This window comes from Thunnus albacares, chromosome 1 (assembly GCF_914725855.1).
Source record: "Thunnus albacares chromosome 1, fThuAlb1.1, whole genome shotgun sequence".
Lineage (NCBI taxonomy): Eukaryota > Metazoa > Chordata > Actinopteri > Scombriformes > Scombridae > Thunnus > Thunnus albacares.
The window spans coordinates 24,115,211-24,143,113 of NC_058106.1; the positions used below are offsets into that span (position 1 = coordinate 24,115,211).

General features: G+C 38.3%; 1 protein-coding gene across 2 annotated transcripts; it reads left to right on the forward strand.

The window, feature by feature from the left end:
- The first annotated feature begins 617 nt into the window (after nt 1–617).
- ano5b (anoctamin 5b) lies at nt 618–27,890 on the forward strand. 2 transcript variants are annotated; one of them, XM_044351026.1, is made up of 21 exons: nt 618–932; nt 5,752–5,796; nt 11,381–11,445; nt 13,112–13,219; nt 18,016–18,084; nt 18,300–18,584; nt 18,847–18,966; nt 19,767–19,882; nt 20,008–20,142; nt 20,926–21,031; nt 21,243–21,303; nt 21,851–22,002; nt 22,145–22,219; nt 22,336–22,561; nt 22,673–22,851; nt 23,072–23,169; nt 24,158–24,288; nt 24,470–24,675; nt 24,837–25,024; nt 25,242–25,347; nt 25,447–27,890. In XM_044351026.1, exons 1-21 carry the CDS (start codon nt 857–859, stop codon nt 25,669–25,671), a joined length of 2,772 nt encoding a protein of 923 aa, XP_044206961.1. In that variant the 5' UTR covers nt 618–856; the 3' UTR covers nt 25,672–27,890. The 2 variants fall into 2 exon arrangements, with proteins under 2 accessions (XP_044206961.1, XP_044206971.1); XM_044351036.1 differs by lacking the exon at nt 5,752–5,796 and having other exon boundaries at nt 619–932.
- The last annotated feature ends 13 nt before the right edge of the window (nt 27,891–27,903 follow it).

The following is a 27,903-nucleotide window of genomic DNA, read 5'->3' on the forward strand; positions in this document are numbered from 1 at the left end:
AAACTTTGCCATAATTAGAGCTTATTGATCCACTTTGAAGCTGCAGTTTGTGGTGCGGTTGTGTTGGATTGCCATATAGTCTTTGTGGCCACCACTACCAACTATGTATTACAATGAATTGTTGTAAAAGCAGCCTAAAACTAGACCATTACCTTAATGGATGCTAAATAGTCTTTATGAGAAATTTTGCAATTATAAATATTTTACTTTCTTGTCACGCAAAGGCCACAAAACACGAAAAAACATTTGTGTTACAATAGGCCTGTGTGCAATATGGGAAATGGCCACAAGATGTCCGCATCTTTTAGTCTTACTGTCTGCTCCTCATGTTTTTCTTTTTTGTTTTTTTCCTTCTAAGATGATACAGGTAACCTGCTCCACTTCAGTGTGAGTAGTGTGTGAATGTGTCCTGCTGGCATTTTTACCAACTGACTCACTACATCAACATGACTCACGAGGCTTTCCTTCCAAGTTTAATGGGTTTAAAAATCCCCATATCCATCCACACACACACACACACACACACACACACACACACACACACACACACACACACACACACACACACACACCATTATGCCGACGGAAAAAATCCCTGCCACTCCCCTTTATGTGTGATGTGTGATCTGGTCTTCTCGGGTAGCACCAGGGATCTCCGCAGGGTACAGCCTCAGTGAAGGTCGCTTATAATGAAAATATGATGCTTTTTACATCCATTGATCAGACTCTGACTCATTGGTTTTGGTGAGTGATTAGTTTACATGGTGGAGTCTTCATCGACCCGAGTGGCATCCTCACTGCGGTCTCCACTTTTTTTTGAGAAGGTGAAGCTATTATAATAACACCGTCGGCCGCTATGAGACGAATAACGGGAAAGGCGAAGGATGAAACTTTGATCGAGCTGCAGAACGCGACGGAATCACAGACTGGAGGTATTTTAATTAATATGTACTCATTAACCTGAAACAGGAGCTGGGAGTCGTGGGGAGGTACAGTAGTTCTCTGTAGCAAAAGTAGCCCACTGCATGAAATGACCATCCTTAAGAAAAACAGTATATCCTCACATTTAAATTAGAGCCTGTAAATAACTATCATAGCAAGTCATAAACGATTAAATACATATTATAAGGTCAATGTAGACTCAATTCAGCAGACCAATCCTGATATTGAAATGTCACAATGTTATTATAGAGCAAAGAAATTTGAGTTGCTCTATACATATCACTAGTTACCCACAGCCTAATTAAATAACTGTCCACAAAAAGGTGTTATTTACTGTTTTTTAAAAGTTTGGTGTCAATTTGACAGCTGTTCAGCACCAATGAGGCTGCGCGTTATGACGTCACGCGCGAGAAGAATGGGGGGAAATTTGGGAAGGATTTGGATTAATTATAGTCATCTCTGTCATAGGTCAGGATTGTAGTGGATGGCATAACGGCAGGATAAACCCACCATTTAAGAAATGACTTTTATGCAGCCAGAAGAGTTCATTCTGGCTGTGTAAAAGGAGTGTAACGTTACAGCACGTTAGCAGCAATCCTGTGACAAGCAAGGAGGCGAACACATCAAAACCTGACATACTGGGTGTTTTGGTGTGCTAACTGTATGTGTGTGTTTGTGAGATTATTTAGTCTCTTGCTTTATGTCATGGGAACTTTCCTGAAAGCCTCTTAAATCTTGTGACGGTGGGGTGAGTGAGGTCACACTGGCAGGTACTCCACAAACAGATGTGTTTCGGACGGATTTATAGGATTTAGGTAAATTAAAGTCATTCCTGTTAGAGGTCAAAACTGTGAAACCACAGTAGATACTGTAGAATAATATCCCAGCTCGAGAAGCATCTTCATCTCCATGTTTTTCAATGACACAAGAAAGAAATGGTCATAAGTGAAACATGTAAGTGAGGTAAACAAATAAGTGCCTGTATGTTTTCTCCTTTCTGCTATCTGTCAAGCTTAGTATGTGTGTCCATATCTAATGGAATGGACTCCTCAGAGATAGTCAGGTTTCATTGACTTTTAGTTTGTGGTTTCAAATGGTGGTCACCAGAATCCATCAGGAGGTTAACAGATAGGCTTTCAGACTGTTGTTGTCCTCATAGTTGTATCTTCTTTTACATAATCCATGTCTCACTTATCTGAGGGCCCAAAATGCCTCATCTTCACCATGTCACATACCCTCTGTTTACATTTTCAACTCCTTACTAAGGTAGACTCAAACTTTTCTATCATTTTCAAAACTACTGACTCTAAGATACAGTAAGTGCATGGTGTGTATTGATCTACCATATTGTTTGACCCCTGCTTGTCAGAACTTAAGATGATTGGAAAAGGAAATTTGAAAAAGTCTGGTGCCTTGTGATAAGAGCAGTACTGCATTTTAATGAAGCTGGCTCAAAGAAAGACAGACTAAATGTTGCATTTTAGTCTTGTTTATTCAGAAACACTGGTTTTAATAGACAATTAGTCTAAATATCTCTTTTCATTATAATGTAATATGAAATGCATGTTAGTACTCTGTAAGCAATAGACGTAGCAGTCACTGCGCTTCTAGTTATTTTTATGGCTTATTTCAATGGCTTCATTTGATGTACATACAGCCACCAAGTAGTGTATTGTATATCATGAATGTCCTGAAAGGATCTTATTTATTTAGTTTTAGGCTGCTTTTTACTTACCAATCTAGAAATGCAGCACAGCATATAGTTTTTTTTTAAAGTCCTTGATTATAGAGATGTGTCAGCTAAACTGCTATTAAAATACGTATTTACAGTGCATGTTATAATAGCAAACAACATGTAGCTCAGTTATAACACATAACTTTTCAATGGAACCTGTGCTGATAACACTGCATTACTGAGAGATTATCAAGGGAAATTAAAAATAAAAAGAATTCCTTTCCCAGCAGTCATGTTGATACAAAGTGTGTTGACTGAACATAATGAAATACCAATTTGAACATTGTAATTCTTCCCATTTTACTGTGCTAACCAGTGTTTCTTGTTAAGAAAGACACAAGCCTTTTTGTCTAGGATGAGCTGTAGGTTAATAGACTGTTTGTTCTGTGGCTTTGTTACAGCTTTTATCAGGGCAGACCTTCAGCCACACGTGAAAGGAGAGGAAGAGCTCTGTCCTCACCTTATTATGTTTGTGTTCGGAGTGTATGACCTTGTTCACAGCTGCCCAAATACTGTTTATAGACTTAACTGACATGACCAACTTCCTACCATCGGATGAACACCAGATGCACTGTTACATTACATACAGTGTGGCACATGGCACGTTTTCTAAAACAAAAACATTTGCTGTATGCAAAAACTCAGCCGGTACTTGGTCGCGACTAATTATGACACATGAAATGTCTCCCCCTTTAAGTGTCCTTGATAGTAATTACACATAAGGATAAACTTCCATTTAAGGTGATCTCTGCTATCAGCAGCGTAGCTGATGAAGTCATCTTCCAGTCAGAGATGAAGCAGAGCCAAAGAGTTGCTATGGAAACGGGCCTTGTAATTGTATTACCCCTTTGATGGAGGCTCGATACTAAACAAGACATATGAAGCATCTCAACGGAGGTTTTCTTGCAACGTACTACAGTAGAATTGTTTGGGATGTCTTTTTATGTTGCTAGAGCAAGTTTTAGAAATAAAATGATCCAAGTTTAGAGCATGGCCTCTATATGCTCCCTTTTTGCTTCAGCCTATTTGTCTGCTCTTTCAGTACATGGATATGAAACACTTGGATGAGTGGAAAACAAACTTTCTCAAAAGCCATTCAATTATGTTTTATGTATGTGAGCTGTTTATAGAATAACGGTGCCTGAGGGACTACAGTATATTTGTCACGGTGCATTACCTCTTTGTACAAGTTTCCCAATCTGATAACAAGGCAACTGAGAAGACAAAACAAGCATATTTTTATATCTGTCATCTCAGATGAATCATATCAAAACCAGTCAACCAGGCCAAAGGTTGCCTATCAACAAATGAATGCAAGAAAGCTTATTTCTGTCCTAATTTGTGTAGACCAGTATTTCGTGGAAACAACTCTTTTCTCAAACATGCCTTCCTTAACAGACTATCAAAGATATCAAACAGGGTATTTAAGTGTGTTATGTTGTGTTTTATGATGATTATACACCCTCCGCTTCACCCTGGACATGACCTTTTGCATAAGAGTTTGTGGTATCTTTGCACTGTTCAAGCCTTCCGGGGATTGTCAAGGAAACTTCCCTCTCGGGCCTGCAATATCCTGATGATAAGAATAGCAATTTGTATTCCCAATGACAATTTGGCCCCAATGCAAACACAAAAGTACAACTCCTATGTTTTTGTTACTTTACATTTGTTTTTACATTTTTATTACTTTATCAAAGGTTTTCTCTATTTGTTATTATTTACAATGCATAATGTGGTTCCCACAGAAGAAAAATATAGGAAATCTGCAGCCATATACTAAGGTTCTCTCAAGACAATATAGACTTAAAGTGCTTAGGGGAAAAAAATTAAATTTGAACATCCACAATATCAATTGGCCAAACTCCATCTGCTGATGAAGATCATGGGATATGATCAAAAGATCCAGAACAGCTACCAAACAGACTTTGAAGTCAAGAGACTTCAGAGGTCAAGAATGAACTCCGAGACTCAATACAAGTTATGTTTTTAACTCTTACCATACAAGATTGTACACTTTTGTACATGTTATGTGCCTAATTTTTTCCTCGAGGGCTTTAATTTAAAAAAGTCATACTTCACTGCTGTAATGTATGAATTTTACTTTCATAGAAAGCTTGCAAGCAGGTTTGACAGGAAATGTGGGCAGAGAGATAGAAGACCTAGGCTCCATTCGAGGTCAGGATGTTGTGGTTGCATTGTTACATGCACCAAGCCTGCAAAGCCATAAAGACTCTTATTTCTCACCAATGTGTGGTATAAGAGTCAATATTTCCATGTAATGCTTTAACATTTCAAATATGAGTGCCTGCCACATTTTCCTAATGTGCAGGAGGCGGCCTCCCAGCTTGTCTAGTTCAGTGTATGACTGACTTTGAGTGGGACCCATTACATTTAGTACTAACTTTTATCACATCATTCAGGTACACACAAGTCAGCCATCTGTCATGAATGCCTCCTGTCTAGAGGGAAGTTGTAGGGCAATCTGTGCCACGTCTACATCATTTACCTTAAGAAAAGGTTTATTTTATCATAACCCAGAGTTGTGTCAGTCTACATTTGTTAAAGCGTACGACGTAACAATAATTCGAAGAACTCCTATCTAAATTTAAAAATAAAGGTGGATCTGTTTGAGTGGCATAAGTGGGACAGTTTGAGTGCGCTGACGGCTTTGTGAAAGAGCTACACAAGAGCTGTTATTGGTGTTTTTTTTCAGACAGTAGGTGCTGTAAAAAACACCCACAGGGCCTGCTTGAGTCATAGTAAAAAAAACAATTTGGTTAGTTATTGAATCAAATGTGAACTACTCACTTTATCAATTCTAGCTTTTTAGTACTGTTTGTTCAGATGCTCTGCTGCAGACGAAAGTCCTGGTCTGATTGCCAGAAGTGATAAAATGCTTTGCTGAACATTTCAGTTATTTATTTTTCTCTGCATTTGTTCGATTGGCTAAGTAGACCCTGGGCACAGAGTCTGGTATTGATATATTAACACTTAAAAAGAAGGCACGCTTTCTTCTCCTTGCGTACAGTTTAAGACTACCTTCTAACTTGTGTCTATCTGTCTGTCCTTTAAAGATGGTCTTGCAGTGTTGACTGCATTCAGGATAAACCTGCACTCAGGTATGGTATGGGCAGATCAGAGGCTTTATGTGATGCCTGTCTGTCCGTCTTCTCATCAGTGTCCTACTTTTCTCTTATGTCATCTACGTGATCTCTCATTGTGCCAAACGGCTGTTTCTGTTTTGGCTGCTAATTCCTCACTGCTTTCTGGTCAGTGTGCTAATCAGACCCAAATGTGTGTTTGTCTGTCTTTCAGCATTCATCTCAGTCTCTGATTGTATCTGCAGAGCCTGGCTGCTGATAGTAGTAGTGCGCTGTATTTTGTGGCTGAAGTGTCAGATCTGCACTGATGCATGCACACATATACTGTAGTCAGGCATGTGCACATGGTAACATGTCAGTTAGAGGTGGGCAATGTATACTGTGTCAACCATCAGATAATTTGCTTTATTGTTTACATGGTGATCTCTTTAATATCCCTTGTTGTGTCATGCCACAACATAAAGTTACATATACTCTTACAGAATATTTTATCCATATCAGCCCACTCCTAGTGTCATTCATACATGTGCACAATTGGAGTGCATGATCTTTTAGCATAGTAGTATTTGTTATGGAAGATTTTATCTTTAGGGGTTACAAATTGGGTTACATTGGGTCATGCCTGGGCCTTGAGGTCACACTATAATTCATAAGTAGAAGGAGAGATTCTCTCCTCTCCTTGAGACTCGGAGTAACTGTCTGTGTTGTTTGGGGAAGTGAAAGCCTCTCTGACAGAGGGTGATTTGGCATTGCTGTGGTTACCAAGGTTGGAGGGGGCCTTGCTAGACAACACAGATAGGTGAATGCGGAGATTCCATGGCATAATCAGACATTCAAACCAGAATGTGTTGACAGTGACCCGAAGTTCCATGCAACGTGACCTGAACTGACACAGGTAAAGTGCAGTACCTTGTTTAGAAACTAGTGAACCAATTAGACTAATTTTTCATATTGTAGGCTGATCTGTTGGGGTTAAAGACTAAGAGTCAGACCTTCAGAGGGCAGAATGGGAAGAGACAGCATCTTATGCAGAACATCTTGATGTGTACTGTTTCAGTTCTCCGCTTGGCCAAGTGTTTCAATAAACATTCTCAGCATTAAGACATCAAAAGTTCATGTGCACTTTCTCCACTGAGGTGCTAACCATCGCTCAATATTTCCACAACAGTATTTAGTGTTTTAAATAGCCAAGGTTATCATAACTACATGGTATTGAAAAATACTCATCATATTTTGTGTTTGTGTGGGTGTGTGTGTCGAGTGGGGGATATTGCCACCTGCCAGTTACACAATCACGTCATGGGCAATAGAAACTTCATCAGGTTGTGGTGAATTTACCTTTAGTATGATTTGGCTTGGGAATAGTGGATCTGTTTGTATCAAGAGAGGGATAGAGAGAGAGAGAGCTGTCTCTGATGTTGTTTCTCTCTGCATGACAAGTACATTCCTCTGGGAACTTATACACAAGCGGCCTCCTATTGTGATATACCATAGTCCTGTACTGCAGGTTTCCTCTGCTGATACCTGCAGCTGTTCAGAGGGAGGGAAAATCATCTGAACCAAATTCTGATCACTCCTCCCTGGCCTTCAATGCAATGCTGGCGAGTGGAGGAGAAGCTGGCATCTCAGGCTCCTGGTCAGATATTTCTCTGTGGGTCTGACCTGTGACTGGTTTAACTTGAGAGCTGTGGGGATATCCCTGGGCATCCTAATCCAGTTTTGAGTGTGGTAAATGCTTTTCCACTGCTCGATAAGTGGGATTTGCTTGTATTTTTAAGGAACTTGTTTGACAAATTAAGGCTTTTTCTATCAAGGTGTACTCTGCTACAAAATGTCTACCTGACAGGTGGATTTTCAAAGGAATATGTTGGGCCAGAATTGTCTTGTCTGTTTTAGACAAGATGATGATTATATTATGAAAGAGGCATGGCTATTACCTAGGCCCTTGGGTATGCCAGGTTCTTACCAGCCATTCCCTTGAACCTCAAGTTGCTGTCTTTTGTGTGCAGCCTTGTTCTTGGCACTGACCACTTTGGAAAGAATAATATTCACTGTCTACCTCAGATAATCTGAAAGTGGCTGCAATCCTGTTTCTGATTTTCTTTAAAAGGAAATTCCATTGATCATACACATCGATATCAGTTGACTTAGCCTGTGAAAAAATTTGCATAATGCTTTACAAAATCTGAAATATAACCCAAATGATATCACCAGTTATTTCAGTTATTCAGTTATAGTTATTTCAGCTTTGAGTTGAAGGCTACAAATTTTTAACAAAAGCTTGTGTTACAAATTGGGGGCATGTGGTTTAGAAGACATGTTTACCAGGCAGGGAGGGTCTAACGAAGATGAAATCCAGTGTTTTTGGAGTTTGACCCATAGTAGGGAAAAATCAAGATTTCTAAGCAGCTCATGTCATGGCTACAGTTTTTTTTGTCTCATGACTCCCTAACTTTACAGAAGTGTAATACTAAATTACTGAGTTAAGGTAATCGCCTCATATTTACACATTAATCTTTAAATTCTTTAAAACTTTTACTATTCTGTTCCACAGAGCAACAGATGTAGGAAGTGTGAGTCTGGATAGAATTAGACCATTTAGGAATGCGGACCAGTTAATGGTGTCCTTGGCAAAGCCTGACAGGGACAGTTTTTTTACCAAACAAAGGCCTTGTGGATGTTATTGGACAGGTCTACTCCAGTTCTGGTCTCAAGGCTCTTACTAGGGGTGGCTGTGGCTCAGGAGGTAGAGCATGTTGTCTACTAATCAGAAGGTTGGTGGTTTGATCCCCAGCTCCTCCAGTCCACATGTTGAAGATACTGAATTGCTCCCGATAGCTCTGCCATTGGTGTGTGTATGTGTGTGTCAATGGGTGAGTGAGCATTAGAAACATTGTAAAGCAATGCTGCCAGGCTGCCATGCAAGGTGCCAACCTCCAGCAATGCTGCCAGCCTCTGCCGTCTATATGCGAATGGACAAGTTTTGGCATCTGTTGTAAAGCGCTTTGAATGGTGGGTAGACTAGAAAAGCAGACCATTTGCTAGTTGGGATGTAAACTCCACAAGTTGTTACCACACTTTGGGGCCCAGTTTGGGAGTTTTATTTTTCAGGACATTTGTGCTAGTTGGTTCTCTCTCACTGTCACAAGGATTCCCCCATAGCAAGGCGTTAGACATGTCTATACCCCAGAGTAAGACATGTAAGAGAGGAATATCTCTTTCAGCCTCTAGCTTATAGATTTCTGTCACTGTCAGGCAGCAGTGCTCAGTTGTGGCTGACCATTTGGGACACTAGTTCCTCCTAGACAGTGGTTAAAAGTGTTACTTTAATTTAGAGCCCATGGGAGCTTCCTGACATATTTTATCTGTAAGTTGGCATTCTGCCAATCGACGTGTACACAGGAGAATATCTCATCTACTGTAAATAGAGTATCTGAAGTGTAACTGTGTTGCTTGGCTGAGAGGTGCTTTAAAGATCACAGCGTATGTGCTTTACTTTCAAATGAGTTATATTTGGTTTTCAAAAACCAAGATAATTGCCAAGGTAATTTTGCATGAATGAATAATTATGTATTTTGAATGTACAGTACTTAAGTGAATGAACACTGATGCCCATTTGTTCCAGTTAATATGCACAAGAGAGTTGCTCTACACCAGGTTTTTTATCTGTGCTGTAGTCTGCCATAACTGCTCAGTTCTACAGAACAGAGGGCAGGCTAAACTATGTTTTGACCCCTTTCTTCAGTTATTTGCCTCTCTGTGGAAGTAGATATCACACACAACTGGCCCTTTGCCTCTATTTGCTCAACCCTGGCTCTGATAAGTCTGTGCACATTTGGAGTGAGACCAAAAAAGTGAGACCCAAAAGGAAAGAGACAAAAAAAAAGACTGCCAAGAAAAAAAGAAAAACTTTAGCCGGACAGTCAACAGTACTTCCCAGTAGCCTGATGGAAAAACCACTCTGTAATTTGTTCTTTGTAGACCTTTTGGAAGCCTACGCTCTAACTGATATAACACATTTCCATTCCTCTGTGGTGAGTCTCCCAGCCTATCAGAGACCTTACACGTGCAGGCACTACAGTCCTTCTCTAATTGGCTGATACTGCTGTCAGTCAGATCATTGTGTCTAATCAGGGATGGCTGCCTGTGTGAAGCTGGAGGAGGCTGGAGATTGTCCTTTGTGTGCTGAATTCATCCAGGGGAGGTAGGACTTCTGGTACCGTAGAGACCCAAGCCCCCCGTGGCCCCTCCCCCTCACTGATGTCTTCATACACGTTCCAGCCTCCCCCCACAGGAAGTGCTGTTTTCCCACCATTCAGGAATAAAAGAGTGCCAGGCAGCAAGCAGAGCAATGCTACATGAGCACATTCCCTCTGCCAGAGCCTGCCACGCAGGGAGAGAGCAGCACTGCTGGAATGTTGTGTGTCGTTGCATTAGAGACGGAGAGGAGTGTCTGTGTGTGTGCTGCCTTTGTGTTTCTCATCTCTCTTTTAGCTCATATTAGGGCTTACAACATGGCAAGTATTTGATGTTGCCAGGAGACTGGAGAATTTCTACTGGGCCCTTGTCAAATTGAGTTTGTCTGGGATGGATGGGCGGCCATAACAGTTATTAGCCGGCTGAATATCCTTAAAGGGAAAGTTTGGGTTTGGCTGTACTTAAAATATTATTATCTTTCATGGTGCATATCCTGTATGCATATGAACAGTGAGATTAGTCTAGTTCAGCTAAATTACTGGATATCAGTGAGAGCAGTAAAGCAGCTTAACTCAAGATAAAAACACCTACTTCACATAGCTGAGGGTTTAATAATGTGATTTCTACCCATCGTGCTAGCATTAACATTTTCCTAAAATGTTTTTAATAAGTTCATTTGAAATTCTAACAGTTATATTATGTTTGGAACCTTATAGTTTGTATAGTTCTCCCCCCTTTGGGTGTGGGTGCATGCAAATAGGAAAATGGATCAGACAGGAAAATCAGCATTCTTCCCTATCCGTGAAGTTAGCAACATTGTAAACGTTTACAAAGTTTGAGTTAAGATGATTCTGGTTTCGCAGCCATCCAGTGATTGAGTTAAAATCTTGGCTGCATTACCCATCGACATGCCTTCAATCTGCAGGCAGAGCTATAAACAAGACATTCATGAGTTAAACCATTCAAATATGGAAATCCTCCCCAAAAATGAACATTCAAAGACGTTTAAAGACATAATGCACGATAAATGTCAGGGCAAAAAGATATAACATTACAGTGAACACTTGTGATTCAAAATCACTAACATAAAGCCAAAGTCTTTAAGTTGTTAGACCATCTACTAGATCTAGTAACAGTCATAGTTACATTATAATCTTAGTTTTAGTCGTTATTGTTGTGTAATAACTATCTTTCAACTGAAGAATTGCACTAATTCTTAAGTTAGTTAAAGGTAACATTTTGACATGTGAATGTTGTTGTTAAGGCTAATTGTATCATATTTATTTTACACAAAGTTCAACTTTCTATCATGCTGTGTATTCTACCTGAATACATATCATCAATGTATTTTCTATTTTCCTTTCAGTGCATAAGTTGTCATTTTTTCTACTTATTTCATTTGCAGATGAAAACAGTGGAAATGGCGTCAGTTCATTATCAGACAGATCAACACTGCCTGGACATACAGAAGTAAGTTCAAATGTATTTGTGGGGATTTAAACTAATTCTTACATCGTCACAACATAACAGTTTTTATTTTGATTGATTGGTCACAAACCAAAATCAGTTGTCCTGTATATGATTTTGTGTTTTTCTTTTTGTCCAGCAGATTGTTTGTGTCAGTGTTTACGTTTGTTTGTTTTTACAGGCTATCATGACCTTTTTGCTGACTCACCACTCACGCTGATTAGTCACAAGACCTCTGCATCTCAAAGAGCTCCTCTCATTTCTCTAACAGCGAGACAGAAATAAACTGTCGCTGTTCAGACAGGAGCCTGTTAACAGTCTGTTGGATTTGCAGTGATTCAGATAAAGGCCATGAAGTAGATGGCTTTATCCATCTTAATTCATAACGCTGATTATATTATGTTTCTGTGATATATGACTCTAGGATTCAGCTCATTAATATCAGTGCTAATCTATTTTTAATGTTCTCATTAAGTCAGAACATGCTTACATAACATATCAAGCAGCGTTCACACCCAAGACGGTCAGTTAGTGGATGTGAGGGTCTGATAAAGAAGCTGGGCGTGGTTCTCTAAACTATCAAACATAACAAGAAGGGCTTCATAAAAATGACAGATCATCACTCAAAAATAAAGCTGCAACAAAAGATTATTGTCATTATCGATTAATCTGCTGACTATTTTGTCAATTAATCATTTTGCGTATAAAATGTTCAAAAATAATGAAAGTTTTTAAATGTCTTACCAACAGTCCAAAACCCCAAAATAATCTATTTACTATAAGGAATTGAAAAGAAAAGCCTTAAATCCTCACATTTGAGCAGCTGAAACCAGTATACATTTTGGCATATTTGCTTAAAAAATAATTATTAATCGATTATCAATCATGTACAAATACAGGCATACTGTACACTCTATATAATAGACACTGGTTATCTTACATATTGTAGATCATATTATACATTTTCATGTGATTATTACCAGCAAGAGTGCTGTTTCTGATAGTAGAGACTAAGATATGAAGGTCTTCGATATAGAGCATGAGGAGCAGGAGGAGTTTTTTTTTTCATGCAGAATAACCTAATATTCTAAAACCTAATAAATGTTCAGAGTTACAATTAAAAAAAAACATTTGCACAATAATGAAAAAGAATCTATGTCAAAGAATTTAAAGTCAGGAAATAGACAATGATTGATATACAAAAGTTTATAGAAAACATGTAGACTACTATATGTTTGTCCTCCACCAACAGCTAAGTTTAGTGTAATGATAGGCTGTAACTGCACTGTGTCCATGACTCCCCTGTTTTATGTGGGTTTTCTATACAGTAATCATGGCTTCTCTCTGCTATTCTTGTCTCCAAACTAAACATTCTCTCAAAACACTTTTCGATACTAGCTTATGCTGACAAGTGAATCGTTTAATGCCTAGAATCAGAAGCCACCACAGTAATTTAAATTACATGTATGATTTGTCTCTCTATGAATCTAATACTGTATATTTATCAATTTTAAAGTCTGTGCCCTTCATTTCTGTCTTTAGGATTCTGACAGTTTCATTACATTTTCTCAGTATGTTGTCAAAGTATTGTGTGCTCTTTTCTTTAGGTTTCTTCCACTCCGTTAGAAATCTAAAAAATGTTGTTTTCCACTTGTTGTTTCTCACATAGATGGACAAGCTACAACCAAACAAAGACACGGTGTTCTTCAAGGACGGGGTGAGGAGGATCGACTTTGTGTTGTCTTACGTGGATGACAAGGATGGAGAAAAGAAACAGGTAAGTGTAACAGAAAAGTCTCAAGTTGCTGTTAGTTGACTACTCAGCATTTTACATTGCGGCCAGTGACTAACTGTGACGCTGTTGACTTTATTACACAATTTATGTTCATGACAGGAATACATGGCACCACAAAGAGGAAGTGAGATGACAGTAACAGATTTTCCACTGACACAAGACTTGAAACAATTAATGAAATTAACAGATTTTAATATATTTTGTTGTGTGTTTCATTGTAATAGTTTCAAGAAAAAGATGTTTACCGACAGATAATTGTGGTAACATGAGGTGGATACATGAATACACACCATATTTGACAGATATATACATGTACCATAGCTGTATGAAGTATGAATCATGTGATTGTCAGTCACATGCCAGTAGGATTGATGGTAACTGTTGGAGGGAGGAGGCATCGTTACACAAAAGTGAGCCAGTTGTATCACTTCTTCTTGTACTCTCAGCTGTCAATATATTTGAATTCATTTGGATTTTAAGCAAGAGTTAATGGTTTCCTCTTACCATCACTAGCTTGTTTCACAGGATGTCAGGAGATGCCCACATTTTCATGATTGTACCTAAAATTGGGCATAAATCTGTTTATTCTGTGTCCTCTATTCATTATTGTATCTTTTTTGTGATTGTTTGAATTCCTGTGGGGTTTTATGTTCACACCAAATGCAATGTGAATTTTCACCTTGCATTACTCGCGCAAGTTTGGAATCATTTATATTTATATGCCCCAAACAGCAAGTGAGCAATGGCAGGAACCGACTAGTCCCCACCGGGACAACGGGAGCCGGTGTGGTGATGTTACTGAGGCTCAGTCCTCCTGCTAACAACAGTCATATTGACACTTATCTGTAAACACTGAGAGATACATTATCAACTCCTCTCTGTTCATTTTGCTGTGATAAACTGCATTAATGTCTCACAAATTTCCCTCAAAAATCTGTTGATTTACTGCACTTCCCAGATGACAACTACAGACCTTAAAGCAGTATGAACCCAAAATAAACTTAGATTTCGCTGTAATTAAATTGCAATAAACGAATCAAAAGGATGCCGAAATAACTACATCATGATGCAGATTTGTAAAAAATCTGTATTCATACTTTGAAAGGTCTGTCCACAAGACGACAAGCAAACAAGTTTTAAAATGCTTGTTTTCTGAGTGAGAGTTCAGATCAATCAGAGCTATGCTTTGAAAACATAAGCTACTCCATCCACACTCAAAATAACGTCATCTAAAGGCATAAATACAGCAGCAACATATTTTTACACATAGATAGCTACACACTATGTAAATTTAAAATTATATAAACTCACCAGCATTTAATATATGTATATTATTGATGACAACAGCTGAGGGGTGTGTGTGAATCTTGTGAAAGTGTGAAAAGTTAGATTGAGAAGTGAAAGTGAAGTTAAATCAATTTTTTAATCCCAAAAGTTTAAAAAAGAAACTCCTCCCACCGGTAAACGGCTCTGGATTAGAGCAGAATCCGGTGTGACTGGTGTAGTGGTTTCTCCAGAAATCATCAGCTGCCGCACCAACGTGCTCCCTGGCTCTCTCCTTTGGATGTGTTCCCGCCATGAGAAAAATTATACTTTGCGTTCTGTGTGAACATACCGTTACTCTTTTTACATTTACTCTTGTGGACTCTATGTGTGTGTTTACTTGATACTTACTGCATTGTATATCCTATGTGGACTTAATTTTCTTCTTTCACTGGTGATATTTTCTTCCTGGCATGAGTCACAGTGTATCTAGTCTATACTTCTATGAATTCAAAAATCTTTGGTCTGACTCTTGTTTATGGAATCTCATAGTTTTCTGTTTTGTAATCACTATAATTGAATTTGTTGTCGAATTGCACAGATTTTACTATTTCACAATTGCTTCCAAGGCTAACTACTTCTCTTCAACCTTTATTGCAAATATGTTTACCTCAAATATGACCTACTTTTAAGCATGTTATTGCCACACCAGCATTAATCTGAGCTCTGAAAAGGTCACAGCACAGAGACTGTGTTAGTAAAAGTCTTGAATGACTGATGTAGGCGATGTTTCTACCACTGTACCAAATGTCTTAAAATTTAACAAGGTTATATCTAAAACATGAATGTCCTCCCTGTGGTGGGTTTAACTGGGTCAGTAATGGAGGGTTTTGTCTCCCCCTGTGTCTGTTGATAGGCACAGGAAGTGTCCCTTAAATCCATTTGGAAGTAGTAACAGAATTTGTTTTTAAGTTGTTTTTAAGCTACACCCATAATCACACCCACCTCATGCCCTCTGTTTTGTTTTTTAATTTTATTTTATTGAAGGTCAGATGCAAGTCATCTTGTAATTTAAGCAATATTTTCCTTCTATTTTTCTTTTCTTCAACAAACATCCCTCCCACCCATCCCTTCCCTCCATTGTCTTGGAGCTCAATAAGGTAAAAGTTCATCACAAGATGACACTGGTTCCATATGAAAAAATGAAGCAGAGCAGAAAATGGAAAAGGTTTTGTAAATAAATTGTGTTAAGTCTTCACCACCTGCTATCTACTGTTTTCAAGAATGGATGTAACATTAAATAACATCCCAAATAACATTGGAAAACATTAAATAATAAATTAGTAATAATAATATGAAATAAGGACAGAGAAGATAACAATCAGAGCAAAAAATACAATGAATAAGAAAAAAATGAATAAATAAATAATGAATAATAATAATAATAATAATGATAATGATACTAATGATGGAAAGGAAAGGAAAAAGAAAAAAATAAATAAATAAAGACACCAGCATGTGGGATAATGTGTTTAAATATACATTGGATTAAATAATAAAATCTTATATTTTATGCTTTCAAGTGCATAGGGTGCCACTCTAATCGAGAGCCTTATCATAGGTAGCCGTCCATTTATCTCTGTTAGTAAACTTATAGCGAAATGTCTCCATGTGAAGCTCATTCCTCAGATCCCTAAGCCACTGCTGGAATAGAGAACTAACCTCTCACTTCTGATGTTGTAAGATAAAGAGTTTGGCCAACAGTGTACATAAGTTCTTGGCCCTTATATTTATTAACGGAAGGATTAACTACCACTGTAGCAAAGATAGTAAGTAGGGGATCTGGTGCGATAGTTTTATTAAAGGCCTTGGATATACAGTATAGTCAAATATAAGAGTCCAAAAGGTATTTAACTTTGGGCAGGACCAGAACTGATGAGTAAGCGTTCTGGTCTCTTGTTTACACGTATCACATATAGGAGAGGTGTTGGGTTATATGGCATGAAGCCTGGAGTTTTAATAATGGAATCTGGGAACTATGAATTGTACTAAGGTATGTCTGGCATCTAAAGTACTATGCTGAATATTGCCAAGAACTGCCTCCCACACTTTTTCAGAGATTTCAGCATCAAGTTCTTGTTCCCAATCATTTTTCAGTTTGTTGTAGGACACCACTACACGAGTAAAGTGTCATACAAGAAAGAGACTGATCCCTTTGTGCCGGGTACATGACGAGGGATGCTATCCAGTATGTTATGTTTGGACCAATGTTCATAATGTGGTACATGAGTCGAAAATAAATAAATAAAATAAAATAATAAAAAGAATTAACTGTAGAAATGTGCTGATAGTAGATCCTGAGTCTGTTGTAATTGTTGGAAAAACACAAAGTTTCAACATACAAGTCCTTTATTGTGACTCTCTTTCCAGATAGAAAAGACTTGGTCTACTCAGTCAGAAGGAAAGGCATGGTTGTGACAAACTGGACTGTCTATGTCTTAGGCATGTTAAGGAAAGATTGAATTTGTCTCCATCCTTTTAAGGAGTAGAGCATAATTGGATTACTTATATAGGTTGGTATATTTGCCCTAACTGGATTATTAAGTAGTGCAGGGACGTAAGTGTGACCGCTTGTAACCAGTTCAGTCTGAAACCATGAGGGTCTGTTCTTGTGGTTTTGGTCTGCTGGCAGGAAACCACACCAAAATGTTACTACATTCAGATTGGCTGCCCAGTGGTATCATTTAAATTGTGATAAACCAAAGGCTCCCTTTGCTGTACATATTACATAGATGTTTTTTTGATATTCTGGCCTTTTTGTTGTTCCAAATAAAAGATGATATGGTAGAGTCCAACTTCTTAAAATAGTAAGGGAGAATAGACACAAGGATGCATTGAGCAAACATCTTCTTTGCATTAATACGACCGACTATAGAAATGGGTGATGTATTCCAAAATTCACTGTTCTGTTTTAACTGTTGCATCTTGCATTTCCAGTTACTTCTCAAAAGTTTCCAATGCTCTCATGTAGCAATTATACCTAAAGTTTTGAATTGGTCCCTTGCAGACTTAAAAGGTGGTGCATAGAAAACGTCTGATTTGTCTGTTATGGGCATCAGTTTGCTCTTCTCCCAGTTTATCTATAACCTCAAAAGCTTCCAAAAGTACCAATTAAGCGTAATAGTGCTGGGATGGATGTTTTGGGGCATGACAAAAACATTGTTATATAGACTAGAGATAGATTGTTGACTGTGTTATGAATTTGAATCATGCTTCCTGTTAAACTAGTCTCTGTTCTTTGCTCCTTGATCTCTCTTTGGGAAAATACATTCATGGGAGTTTTGAGACACCAACTGACAAACAAACAAACAGATAAAATCAGTGAGTGTTTTCAGAAAAACCTCAGACCAAGACCATGTTAAATTTCTCGGACACAGAAGGGCAAAGCTGAAAACTTGCTGAGACTGGTGTGAGTTTGTGTGGCTCTCATGCTTGTGGTTTGTATTTGTCCACAGGAAAGGAGGAGGGAGTTTGAGGCCAATCTTGAGAAAGCTGGACTGGAGCTCGAGACAGATGACAAATCAGTAAGGAATCCAACCACAGAGTACTTGCACCACCTAGTGGATTGTACACTGAGGCACAACATGCTGTAGAAAAAAAATCTTAAAGGGATGGCTCAACACAAAACACATTATACTGCTAATCTGAAGTATTTAAAAGAAAATGTGCAGAAATTCTTCACCAATAGTTGAAGCTTACAATATTTTCTTTTTCTTTCTCTCATCTATACTGGAATCAGGCCTCCAAAGACCAAAAGACATACTTCTTGAAGATCCATGCTCCGTGGGATGTTCTGGCCACCTATGCAGATGTCTTGAAGATCAAGGTTCCCTTCAAGGCGAGCGATATCCCCAATGTTAAGGACGTCCCACTGGAGTGGCTCTCACATCCTTTCCGCCTGCCAGAGCATATCATGCACCCCCAGCCGGACTACTTCACCCACGCTTTTGACAAGACCAAGACGGACTTCTTCCTTATCAATGACAAGGACACATTTTTCCCACCTTCCACAAGAAACAGAATTGTGAGTGTTTCTTAAAGTGTAATTCTCTCTAAAAGGAGAATTTTAATTATGTTACACTGTAAATATGTGTTGAGTTTTTGGTTTTAGTGTTTATCTAGTCTAGTAAATCCAGTTTAACTCTCACAATTCTTTGTGGGGGTTTATATTTTTTATTATTTTTGGAAACAGCTTGTGTAACATGAAAGTAAAATATAAATGCATTTAGCTAAAAAGAACAATGGAATCCAAATCTCTTAATCCCTCGTTAAATCTCTTTTGTTAGGTGTACTACATCCTGGCTCGTTGTCCGTACTACAAAGAGGGCCGGAAAGACAAAGACAAGACAGGAATCAAACGATTACTCAGCAACGGGACCTACACAGCAGCCTTCCCACTTCACGATGTAAGATACATGCAAGAAAAAATTAAATGAATATACAGAGATTTGACATACAAATTACATTTACTGAAGTACTTTAACATACTGGCACATTAATAAGCACTTACACTTTGTGAGACTTTTTAAATTCTGCCTCACTACAGAGGTAAGTGACTGTTTACTGTATTACAGTACTTTTATTTGAACTTTGCAGATAATTTTTTATGCAAATCTAACAGGATATAAGCGACCCAATTCCATTTTAAGTAGTTAGAACTACAGTAATGTCTGGACCATACACAATGTTAAAATGTTACTAACATTTCAACACATGATAATTTTAAAACACTGAACGGAGCAGTTACTTACAGTAAAATGATTGCTTCTTTTTATGACCTGGCACATTTTCCTATCATGTCTACTTTTACTATTACTATTTTGACTGTGGTAAAAGTGTTAGTAGTAAAACTGGCCGATTAAACTTCGAGAGCAGGACACAATTACTTTTTTGTAAAGTACATTTGCATAATTTGTGTATTTTACAGTTCCAGAGCCACAATATTTTAATTAGCATGACCTTGATATGAGAATATATCCCCTATTCAAGTCTATTTGCTGCTATATAAAAACATTACATTACAAAAACTCAGTGTTTTCCTTTTCAGTTAAAGGGAATTGTGTTGAAACTGTTATAAAGTTGTTAATATTAAGAAAGGTTTAAAGGATTGTTTGACATTTTGGGAAATGTGCTTATTCATTCTTTCTTAAATTTCCAGAGATGTTTTCCTCATCAGCTGATGTTGCTTTGTCTCTTTTCCTCTCAGTGTCGTTACTGGAAACGGGCAAGAAATGCTGAATGTGAGAGTGAGCGCTACAACCTGTACGAGCACTGGGCCAGGTTTCTCTGCTTTTACAAAGAGCAGCCTCTTAACCTCATTAGGTAAACAAGCAACACCTTTGTTTTTTCATGTAAGATTTTCCATCGATCACTGAAATATGTTCACTTTGGATTCTGATTTTGAAACCTGAATTAGACAGGCTGTTAAAACAATTCTTTGCTTGCAGGAAGTATTATGGGGAGAAGATCGGGATCTACTTTGCCTGGCTGGGATTCTACACAGAGATGCTGTTCTTTGCAGCCGTCATGGGTCTTATATGTTTCACATATGGAGTACTCAGTTATGACGACAACATCTCAAGGTTAGGGGAGCTGATAACCATATGGCCAAAAATATATGGACAAACCTCTTCTCAGAACAGAAACAGTTTGAAAACCTTTCTGAAGCATAAATCCCAACTCTGTGTGGATTATTGTCCACACAAACTTCCCCTACCTCTGATAAAGTGCAGCACACAGCCACTTGACTTTGCTTTTCAATGAGCTTCCTGGAGTAGAGAGACAGTCCCAAACAGAGCAGAGGCTTCTATAAGCAAAGGGGAACTGAGCTGACACAGCAAGGAAAGGAACACTGCAGTAAAAACACATGTTTTTACAACTTTAAATAACTGTAGGCTACACTAGCATATGGACTGTCAGGAAATGCTAAAACATGCACATGTAATCCAATCAATCTACAAAAATAACATATTTTACACTCAGTTCAACCTATTTTAACTTTTTTCTCAAAATATTACAACGTTTTTCCACAAGAATTAAACTTTTTTTTATTACTTAATTCTTAAAATCTCTGGGGTTTTTTCCAACTAATAATTTTTTATACCAAAACCATGAAAAAGAGCCCTAGACAAAAGTTTGCGGACATGTCCACTTACTTTTGGCCATACAGTATGATTGGTGGGAATTGGTTTTCTTTTCCCTACTACAAATCATTTACTGATTGAAGAGTGAATTACTGCTATCCCTCAGACTGGATGCTAACAATCCATTTTCAAGTAATACTGCTTTGTATTTACTTCAGAAAATGTTTACCTTTCATTGCATTTATTCGTATTGATTTTCATTCTCTTTTATTCTCCTTTTAGCAAAGAAATTTGTGATGCTGACATTGGAGGCACTATCGTGATGTGTCCACTTTGTGATAAGAAGTGTCCTTTCTGGAAGCTCAACTCTACATGTCTCTCCTCCTGGGTAAAACTTAACACTCAAATTTAAAACCACAGATAACCTACATGTATATATGACACATTTAAATTATACACAAGTGTGTGAAATGAGTCATTTAATGTCTGCAGTAAAATGTATCCTGCAGAGTCAGCAGTATGTCACCCTGTTCATGCTCAGCGTGTCTCTTCTTCTGCTCCTCTATGTTACTTAACCTGTTCCATATTCTCTCTTCCAGCAATCCCATCTGTTTGATAATGAAGGAACAGTATTCTTTGCCATATTTATGGGGATTTGGGGTAAGTCTCCATCAGTGCTGCTCTTACTGTGTTTAACCCATGTAGGAGATCTAATGCACCCCCCTCTTATAAAACAGATTCTCACAGTTAAAGTCTTTTCACACCGAACCATCAACCTGCATCCATACTGCTTAAGCCCAGATCACCTTGCAAGCACCAATTATGTTACACTAAGTGGTCACATAGCTTTTCCAGGACACTGCAGACTAGAGCACCTAAAGGCTGGAGTCATACACAGCAGCCAGCCAAGAAGACATAACCAAAATACCTTTAATATGTTCCTATAAATTAGCTGGAAATATGCTTTGAGCCTGTTTTTTATTGAAAGCATCACTCCCCAAACAAATAGCTCCGATCTAAAAACCCAACAAAGGCACTCAAAAAGTAAGAAAGGCCTCTCCGAAAAAGGAATGTGTAGAGAAATACACAAAGACATGCACAGCATAAACATTTGTCATCATACAACAATCATCTATTTGCTAGAGACGACTCCCAAAACAAAGATTTTACGATTTTTATGTTTTGTTTCGTCAAATCTTCTTGGCAGTAACTCTGTTTTTGGAGTTCTGGAAGCGGCGTCAAGCCCGGCTGGAGTACGAGTGGGACTTGGTGGACTTTGAAGAGGAACAGCAGCAGCTTCAAATCCGGCCTGAGTTTGAGATCAGATGCACTAACAGGAGGCTCAACAAGATCACAAAGGTGCTCCAGAAACTTTCTTTCAAACATGGGAATGAACATATCAAATGTCATGTACTCCGTGATTTGCAAATACAAGCATGGTTAATCATTTTAAAACTATTTTGATATGTTGATATGATAATAATAGTGCATAATCTTTTAGGAAATGGAGCCATATCTCCCCGTCAGCAGCAAGTGCGCTCGCTACTGCCTCTCCTCAGCCACTGTCCTCCTCTGGGTAACTGAATATTCACCTCAGTTGTGTGTGTGTGCTGTTAACAATAAATCATAGTGGGTCATTTTCCATGCCTAGTCACATACTGCCAACAATATATGTGTGTGTGCTCCCCACAGATCTCTCTGATAGTGGCCTGTATTATCGGGGTCATAGCGTACAGGCTGGCCGTGTACGCTGCCTTTGCGAGTATCATTAAAGACCCCATGAGGAAGATCCAGTTGGTGGGAAGATTCATCACTCCACAGCTGGCAACTTCTGTCACTGCTTCCTGCATCAACTTTGTCATCATCATGATCCTCAACTTCTTTTACGAGAGGGTGGCCATTTGGATCACTGACATGGGTAAAGAGATTTTATCTAGTACAGTACAGAGGTAGAAAATTAGTCTTTTTCATCCTTTTGTCTTTTCACACCACCCTGATCTACTCATCTCCATCCATTTGCTCCCTGCAGAAATCCCTAAGACCCACCTGGAGTATGAGAACAGGCTGACCATGAAGATGTTTCTGTTCCAGTTTGTCAACTACTACTCCTCTTGCTTCTATGTGGCCTTCTTTAAAGGCAAATTTGTGGGTTATCCTGGTGAATACTCATACATGTTTAAAAAGTGGAAAAAACTGAGGAATGAGGAGGTGAGTTTTCTTTTTATTTGACCTTACTTACTCTTCTTTTGATATTTATTATTGATTTAAGTTATGTTGTGTACTGGACTGAGATGTTTTTCTTCAAGTTAACATCTCCATAGAAAAGGGCAGGTGTGTGTTCCTTACTTTATCATCTCAGGACTGTCACCTGGAAGTGCATTAAAATAAAATATGTTGGATAGAAACTAAAAATGTCTTGCTTTCTTAGTGTGATCCCGGAGGCTGTCTGATTGAGCTGACCACTCAGTTGGTGATCGTCATGGCAGGAAAACAACTATGGGGGAACATTCAAGAAGCCCTGCTGCCGTGAGTCCCTCAAATCTTTGTTCTCTACCCAGTCTTTCACTTCTCAATGATTCCCCTCACTCATTTACTCTGTGTGAAATTAGTTATGAGCCACAACAAGGCAACAATTTTACATCATAGATGTACAGAGATTTTTTTTTCAATCATTGTGCATGAAGAAATGGTTGTTATCCATTTATCACTTTGTGGAAACAACACTGAGCTTACCCACATGCACAGTCACTTTTAAATAGTGAGTTTTATTTTCACTTAAGAATGTCATATAATGCCACAAAAAAACAGGAATGTTTCTAGTGGAAAACATTTGCCACAAGTTTTAAGAACTTGTTTAGCCAACAGACTTTCTTTGCAGATTTAGACAGTGTCATTGACTTCATCCACAATCCGTTCCCTGGACTCGGGAAGATTTATAGGTTTAGATGCCATGAAAATACTTCAAAGTATATGAGAAGAAAATATTTTTAGTCAAATGGAATCCCGAGGGTTCATCTCACATATGACACCAGCAATACAGAAGACAGTACTTGTCAAAATCATCAAATTATATCACAAGTAAAAAACTCATGGTTTGTGTGTATTAATTAGTCTATTGTTGATTCCCTTTTGCTGAATAAAACAATCAGTGACAACAAAATTATTGAGAGCTATTTTATTGAATTAGAAGTGCTGTCCCAAACTTTTATGCCCACTTTTAAGTAATTTGTTCTCGTTGGATAATACCTCGTCCACAAGATAACAATTTGTGCACAGAACCTAAAACTGTTTCCACAGATAATATAAACATACAGTACATAGAGTTTTATTTTCATTCTCAATGTCTATTTGCCTGATTTCACTAATCAGAACAGAGTACTGCAGCTACTAATTGTGCAGTAGCTGTGCTGATCATTTCACTTTCATCTCTCTCTGGAAATGTCTTGCTGGCATTGTGCAAATCCCAGTGTCTGCAGTTTATTTATCTGGTTCTTTGTCATGGGCTTCTTGATAGGCTGTTGCGTAACTTGTGGAGTAGCAGAAAGGGACGACACAATCCTGATAACCATTACAGCCGCTGTGAGCAGGACCACGTCCTGCTGAACTTCAGCCAGCTCGGCTTGTTCTATGAGTACCTGGAGATGGGTGAGATACTTCACTGTCCTTGTTTTCAAATAAAGTTCATATCTAGACAGGAGAGCAAGATGAAGAGTTCTATAGAGATATATGAAGACTAATCAATCTTATTTATCCCTATCTCATTTGTTTTCCACTCTTTGGTTTTCTTTTTGATAACTCTTTCTGGCTGCTCTCCCTGTCATTTCAGTGATCCAGTTTGGCTTCATCACTCTGTTTGTGGCCTCTTTCCCCTTGGCTCCCCTCCTGGCTTTGTTCAACAACATCCTGGAGATCAGGGTCGACGCCTGGAAGTTCACCACCCAGTTCAGACGACCGGTGGCGTCTAAGGCCCGAAACATCGGAGCGTGGCAAGAAATCCTCAATGCAGTGGCAATTTTGTCTGTTGTCACCAATGTGAGTTTTGTGTAAAAATAATCTTTATATGACATTAAGGGAGTTTTTTTTTACTGAATCATTTCTGTATGTTCATGTATGAAACATAACATTTTTTCTAGCAATGTTACTTCATGGGCAAACATTTCAACAACAGCCTCTTGTGCTCTCTTTGACCTCAGGCGTTCATCATGGCGTTCACCTCAGACATGATTCCCCGTTTGGTCTACCTGTATGCCTACAATAATAAGTCCTCCATGACGGGCTATGTGAACAACAGCCTGTCAATATACAACATCTCACAGATACATAACGACAGCATGCCGGAGGAACGTGACAACTGGCTTGATAATTCGACCACCACCTGCAGGTATTAAGAGAAAGAGCTTGTCATGCATCTGGTGGTAGAATATTTTATAATTTGAAGAGTTTTGAGGTCTATTGTAAATGTTTTATATGCCAGTATGTTATCCAGAAGGGTGCAATGTATCATCTTAGTGGATATTTTTTGTTTAATAATTGCTGTAAAAAGCACAATTTGTATATTACTCTTTGTATGATGCCTCTCTCCTTGCTGTTTGGTACAGATACCGTGACTACCGTTACCCTCCTGGCCACGAGAAGGCGTACAACCACACTATGCAGTTCTGGCACATCCTGGCAGCCAAAATGGCCTTCATTATTATCATGGAAGTAAGACCTTTTTCTCCAATCCTCCCTCAAAGTATAAATACTTAGAATTTATTTTTCCAAATTACTTTAACAACAATCATGTTCCCACCCCCTCTCCAGCATGTGGTCTTTGTGGTGAAGTTCTTTGTGGCGTGGTTGATCCCGGACGTCCCGTCGGATGTGAAGGCACGCATTAAGCGGGAACGCTACCTGATTCAAGAGTACCTGCATAACTACGAAGTGGAGAGGCTCAAACTCCAGCTGAGTGCCAGCTTCATCACGGAGCCACAATCAGAGATTTCCTCCACGCCAGACAAACATGAAGTGTTGTCTGAGTGCCTGTAGCCCTTGCTGCACACTGCCAACTAACCAAGCCCAGAACGGACATTTGTGGGAGTTTTACCCCCGCTGAGAACATCCGTATGCAAGGGCCTCTGTCTCTGAGATTTAAAACGCTATTATTTTTTTTATTTTTGAATGGACATTATCTTCTGACAAGGTGTACTCCTATATTAGGATCTGTACAGAGGCATTAGAGAAAAAAAATCAGCATTTCAATTTGTTTTCAAATCAGCTTCTTAAATGGATGAAGCTCTTCTGTGCCATAGCAAATTGTTGGAAGGTTCTGGGATGAAAAAGATTGTATGTGCAGCTTGTACTAACACTCCCCATGTATTGCCTTCTCTCACTCTCTCCATATCTCATAACTAAAAAAAAACTGTGTATGTATGTGCTGATAGACTTAGAAGTTGTGGTGTTGAACGTGTGACATTTAGTGTAATTACCCTTTAAGAAGAGTTGATAATGATATCATTAACTTAATTGCCTGCATGTGATTCTTCTAATGAGAATACAGGATGAAGGACTGAATTGCTCAAACAAGAAGCTACACTGTACGTCAGTTGTGAATCATATCATTGTCTGTCAATTAACTATGAATGAAGAGTAGAAGACACTCAGACTTAAATATTGTTAAATATAAGAAAATGTGAAACACATTTATATAAGAGGATATTCAAAACGAGTGGTGCGTATTCCTCAAACAGCTTCACTATCATTTAAAAGTAGCTACATAATGTTTAGTTCCACTGATCTTAAGCTGCGCTATAAGATTGTCAGTTTTGTTATGTGAGTGTATGATGTTTCGGGGAAAAGCTGTCAAAAACTGTGTTTAAAACAAAGTACCTCCCTCATACTGCAGCGATACTGTAACAATCAAAAGTGTGGCATTATTTCGACACATTCCACCCTCATTTAAGGGCTGCAACATTAATTTATAGTGAGACGGCAGCTGCGGGCTCACGTCCCATCTTCCAAATGTATTTCCAACTAGCTGCGGGACCAATTATAACACTTCTACCATCAGAAGAGACTACGTGAAGAAGACGCTGGAAGATCTCAAGACAGATCTTCTGTTTTATGCGTTGTGTGTGAGAGTTTTACTCCTCGTAGTATATACACGTGGATAATAAATGGCCTGGATTATTGTTTTCAGATTTTACATTATTCATGTCTCCATATATTTTAGGCAGATGCAATTATAATCTTGATGTGAAGTGTTTGCAGTAAGAAAGCAGAAGAATTCTTGTCCTGGTTGGAATACATGTGAATGAGAATTTCAGTAAAAATAAAAAGAAAAAAACTACCTAATCACTTCTAGCAACCAGTTCATACTCTCTATCTGGTTACTACATGTTACTGTAGACAGTCAGAATACGTTATATATTTAAATGGGTTGTAGTGAAATTATTTTTTTGATCTGTGGCTGGTTTGTGGCTTGAAGCATTTGTGTTTAGAGCTGTTTCATTATCCACTTTGTTACATTTTTCTTTTAAGTTTCCTTTCAGTACCTGATTTCTGACTACATCACCTCATATTAATAACCATCAAACCGTGTTAGGACAGTTCGTAAAGTATGGTTTATGGTATAAATTGCTACTTTATCAGGGGACCAGACAAGTAAAAACACTCCATCTGCAACACTTTATGTGAGAGACAGCTGTAATTATTACGTAATTATTATTATTAAATATGTTTTTTTTTTTACAGCAGTTTAGGCATTTATCAGATAGAGTGAGATGTTTTTCTAATCTTCTAAAGTCTAACATTGATTTGGTAGTTGTTTATATTGAAACATTGTTCTGAAATGATGCACTTGTTACTCCAGATCTCCGCCATTCTGATTTGACAGTCAAAAAGTAAGCCTGACTTACTCCAATCTCAGGATTAACATCTTCAGGTGTTTGTTGAGCATCAGCAGTTGCGTGACCCTGCTGCAAAAGTGCACGATATATTTCCAAAACAAACAAATGCCTTAAAAGTCTGTGTTTACTTGTTTTTGTATGATTTTGTAATGACGAAGTTTCCTATCTGAATTCAAAAACAAATTTCATATCATGTGTTGCTGCTGGTGCTGCTAGTTATTGCAAAATAGCCTGTTTTGTCTGTGCATGCATTGCTGTTATGTAAATATGTTGTCAGTCACATTCTGATTGCATTGTAGGCCGTTGTACATAAATGCAGTAAAGCTGATAATATTTACAATAAATGAAGAAATAACTATGTTTAAGGCTTTTA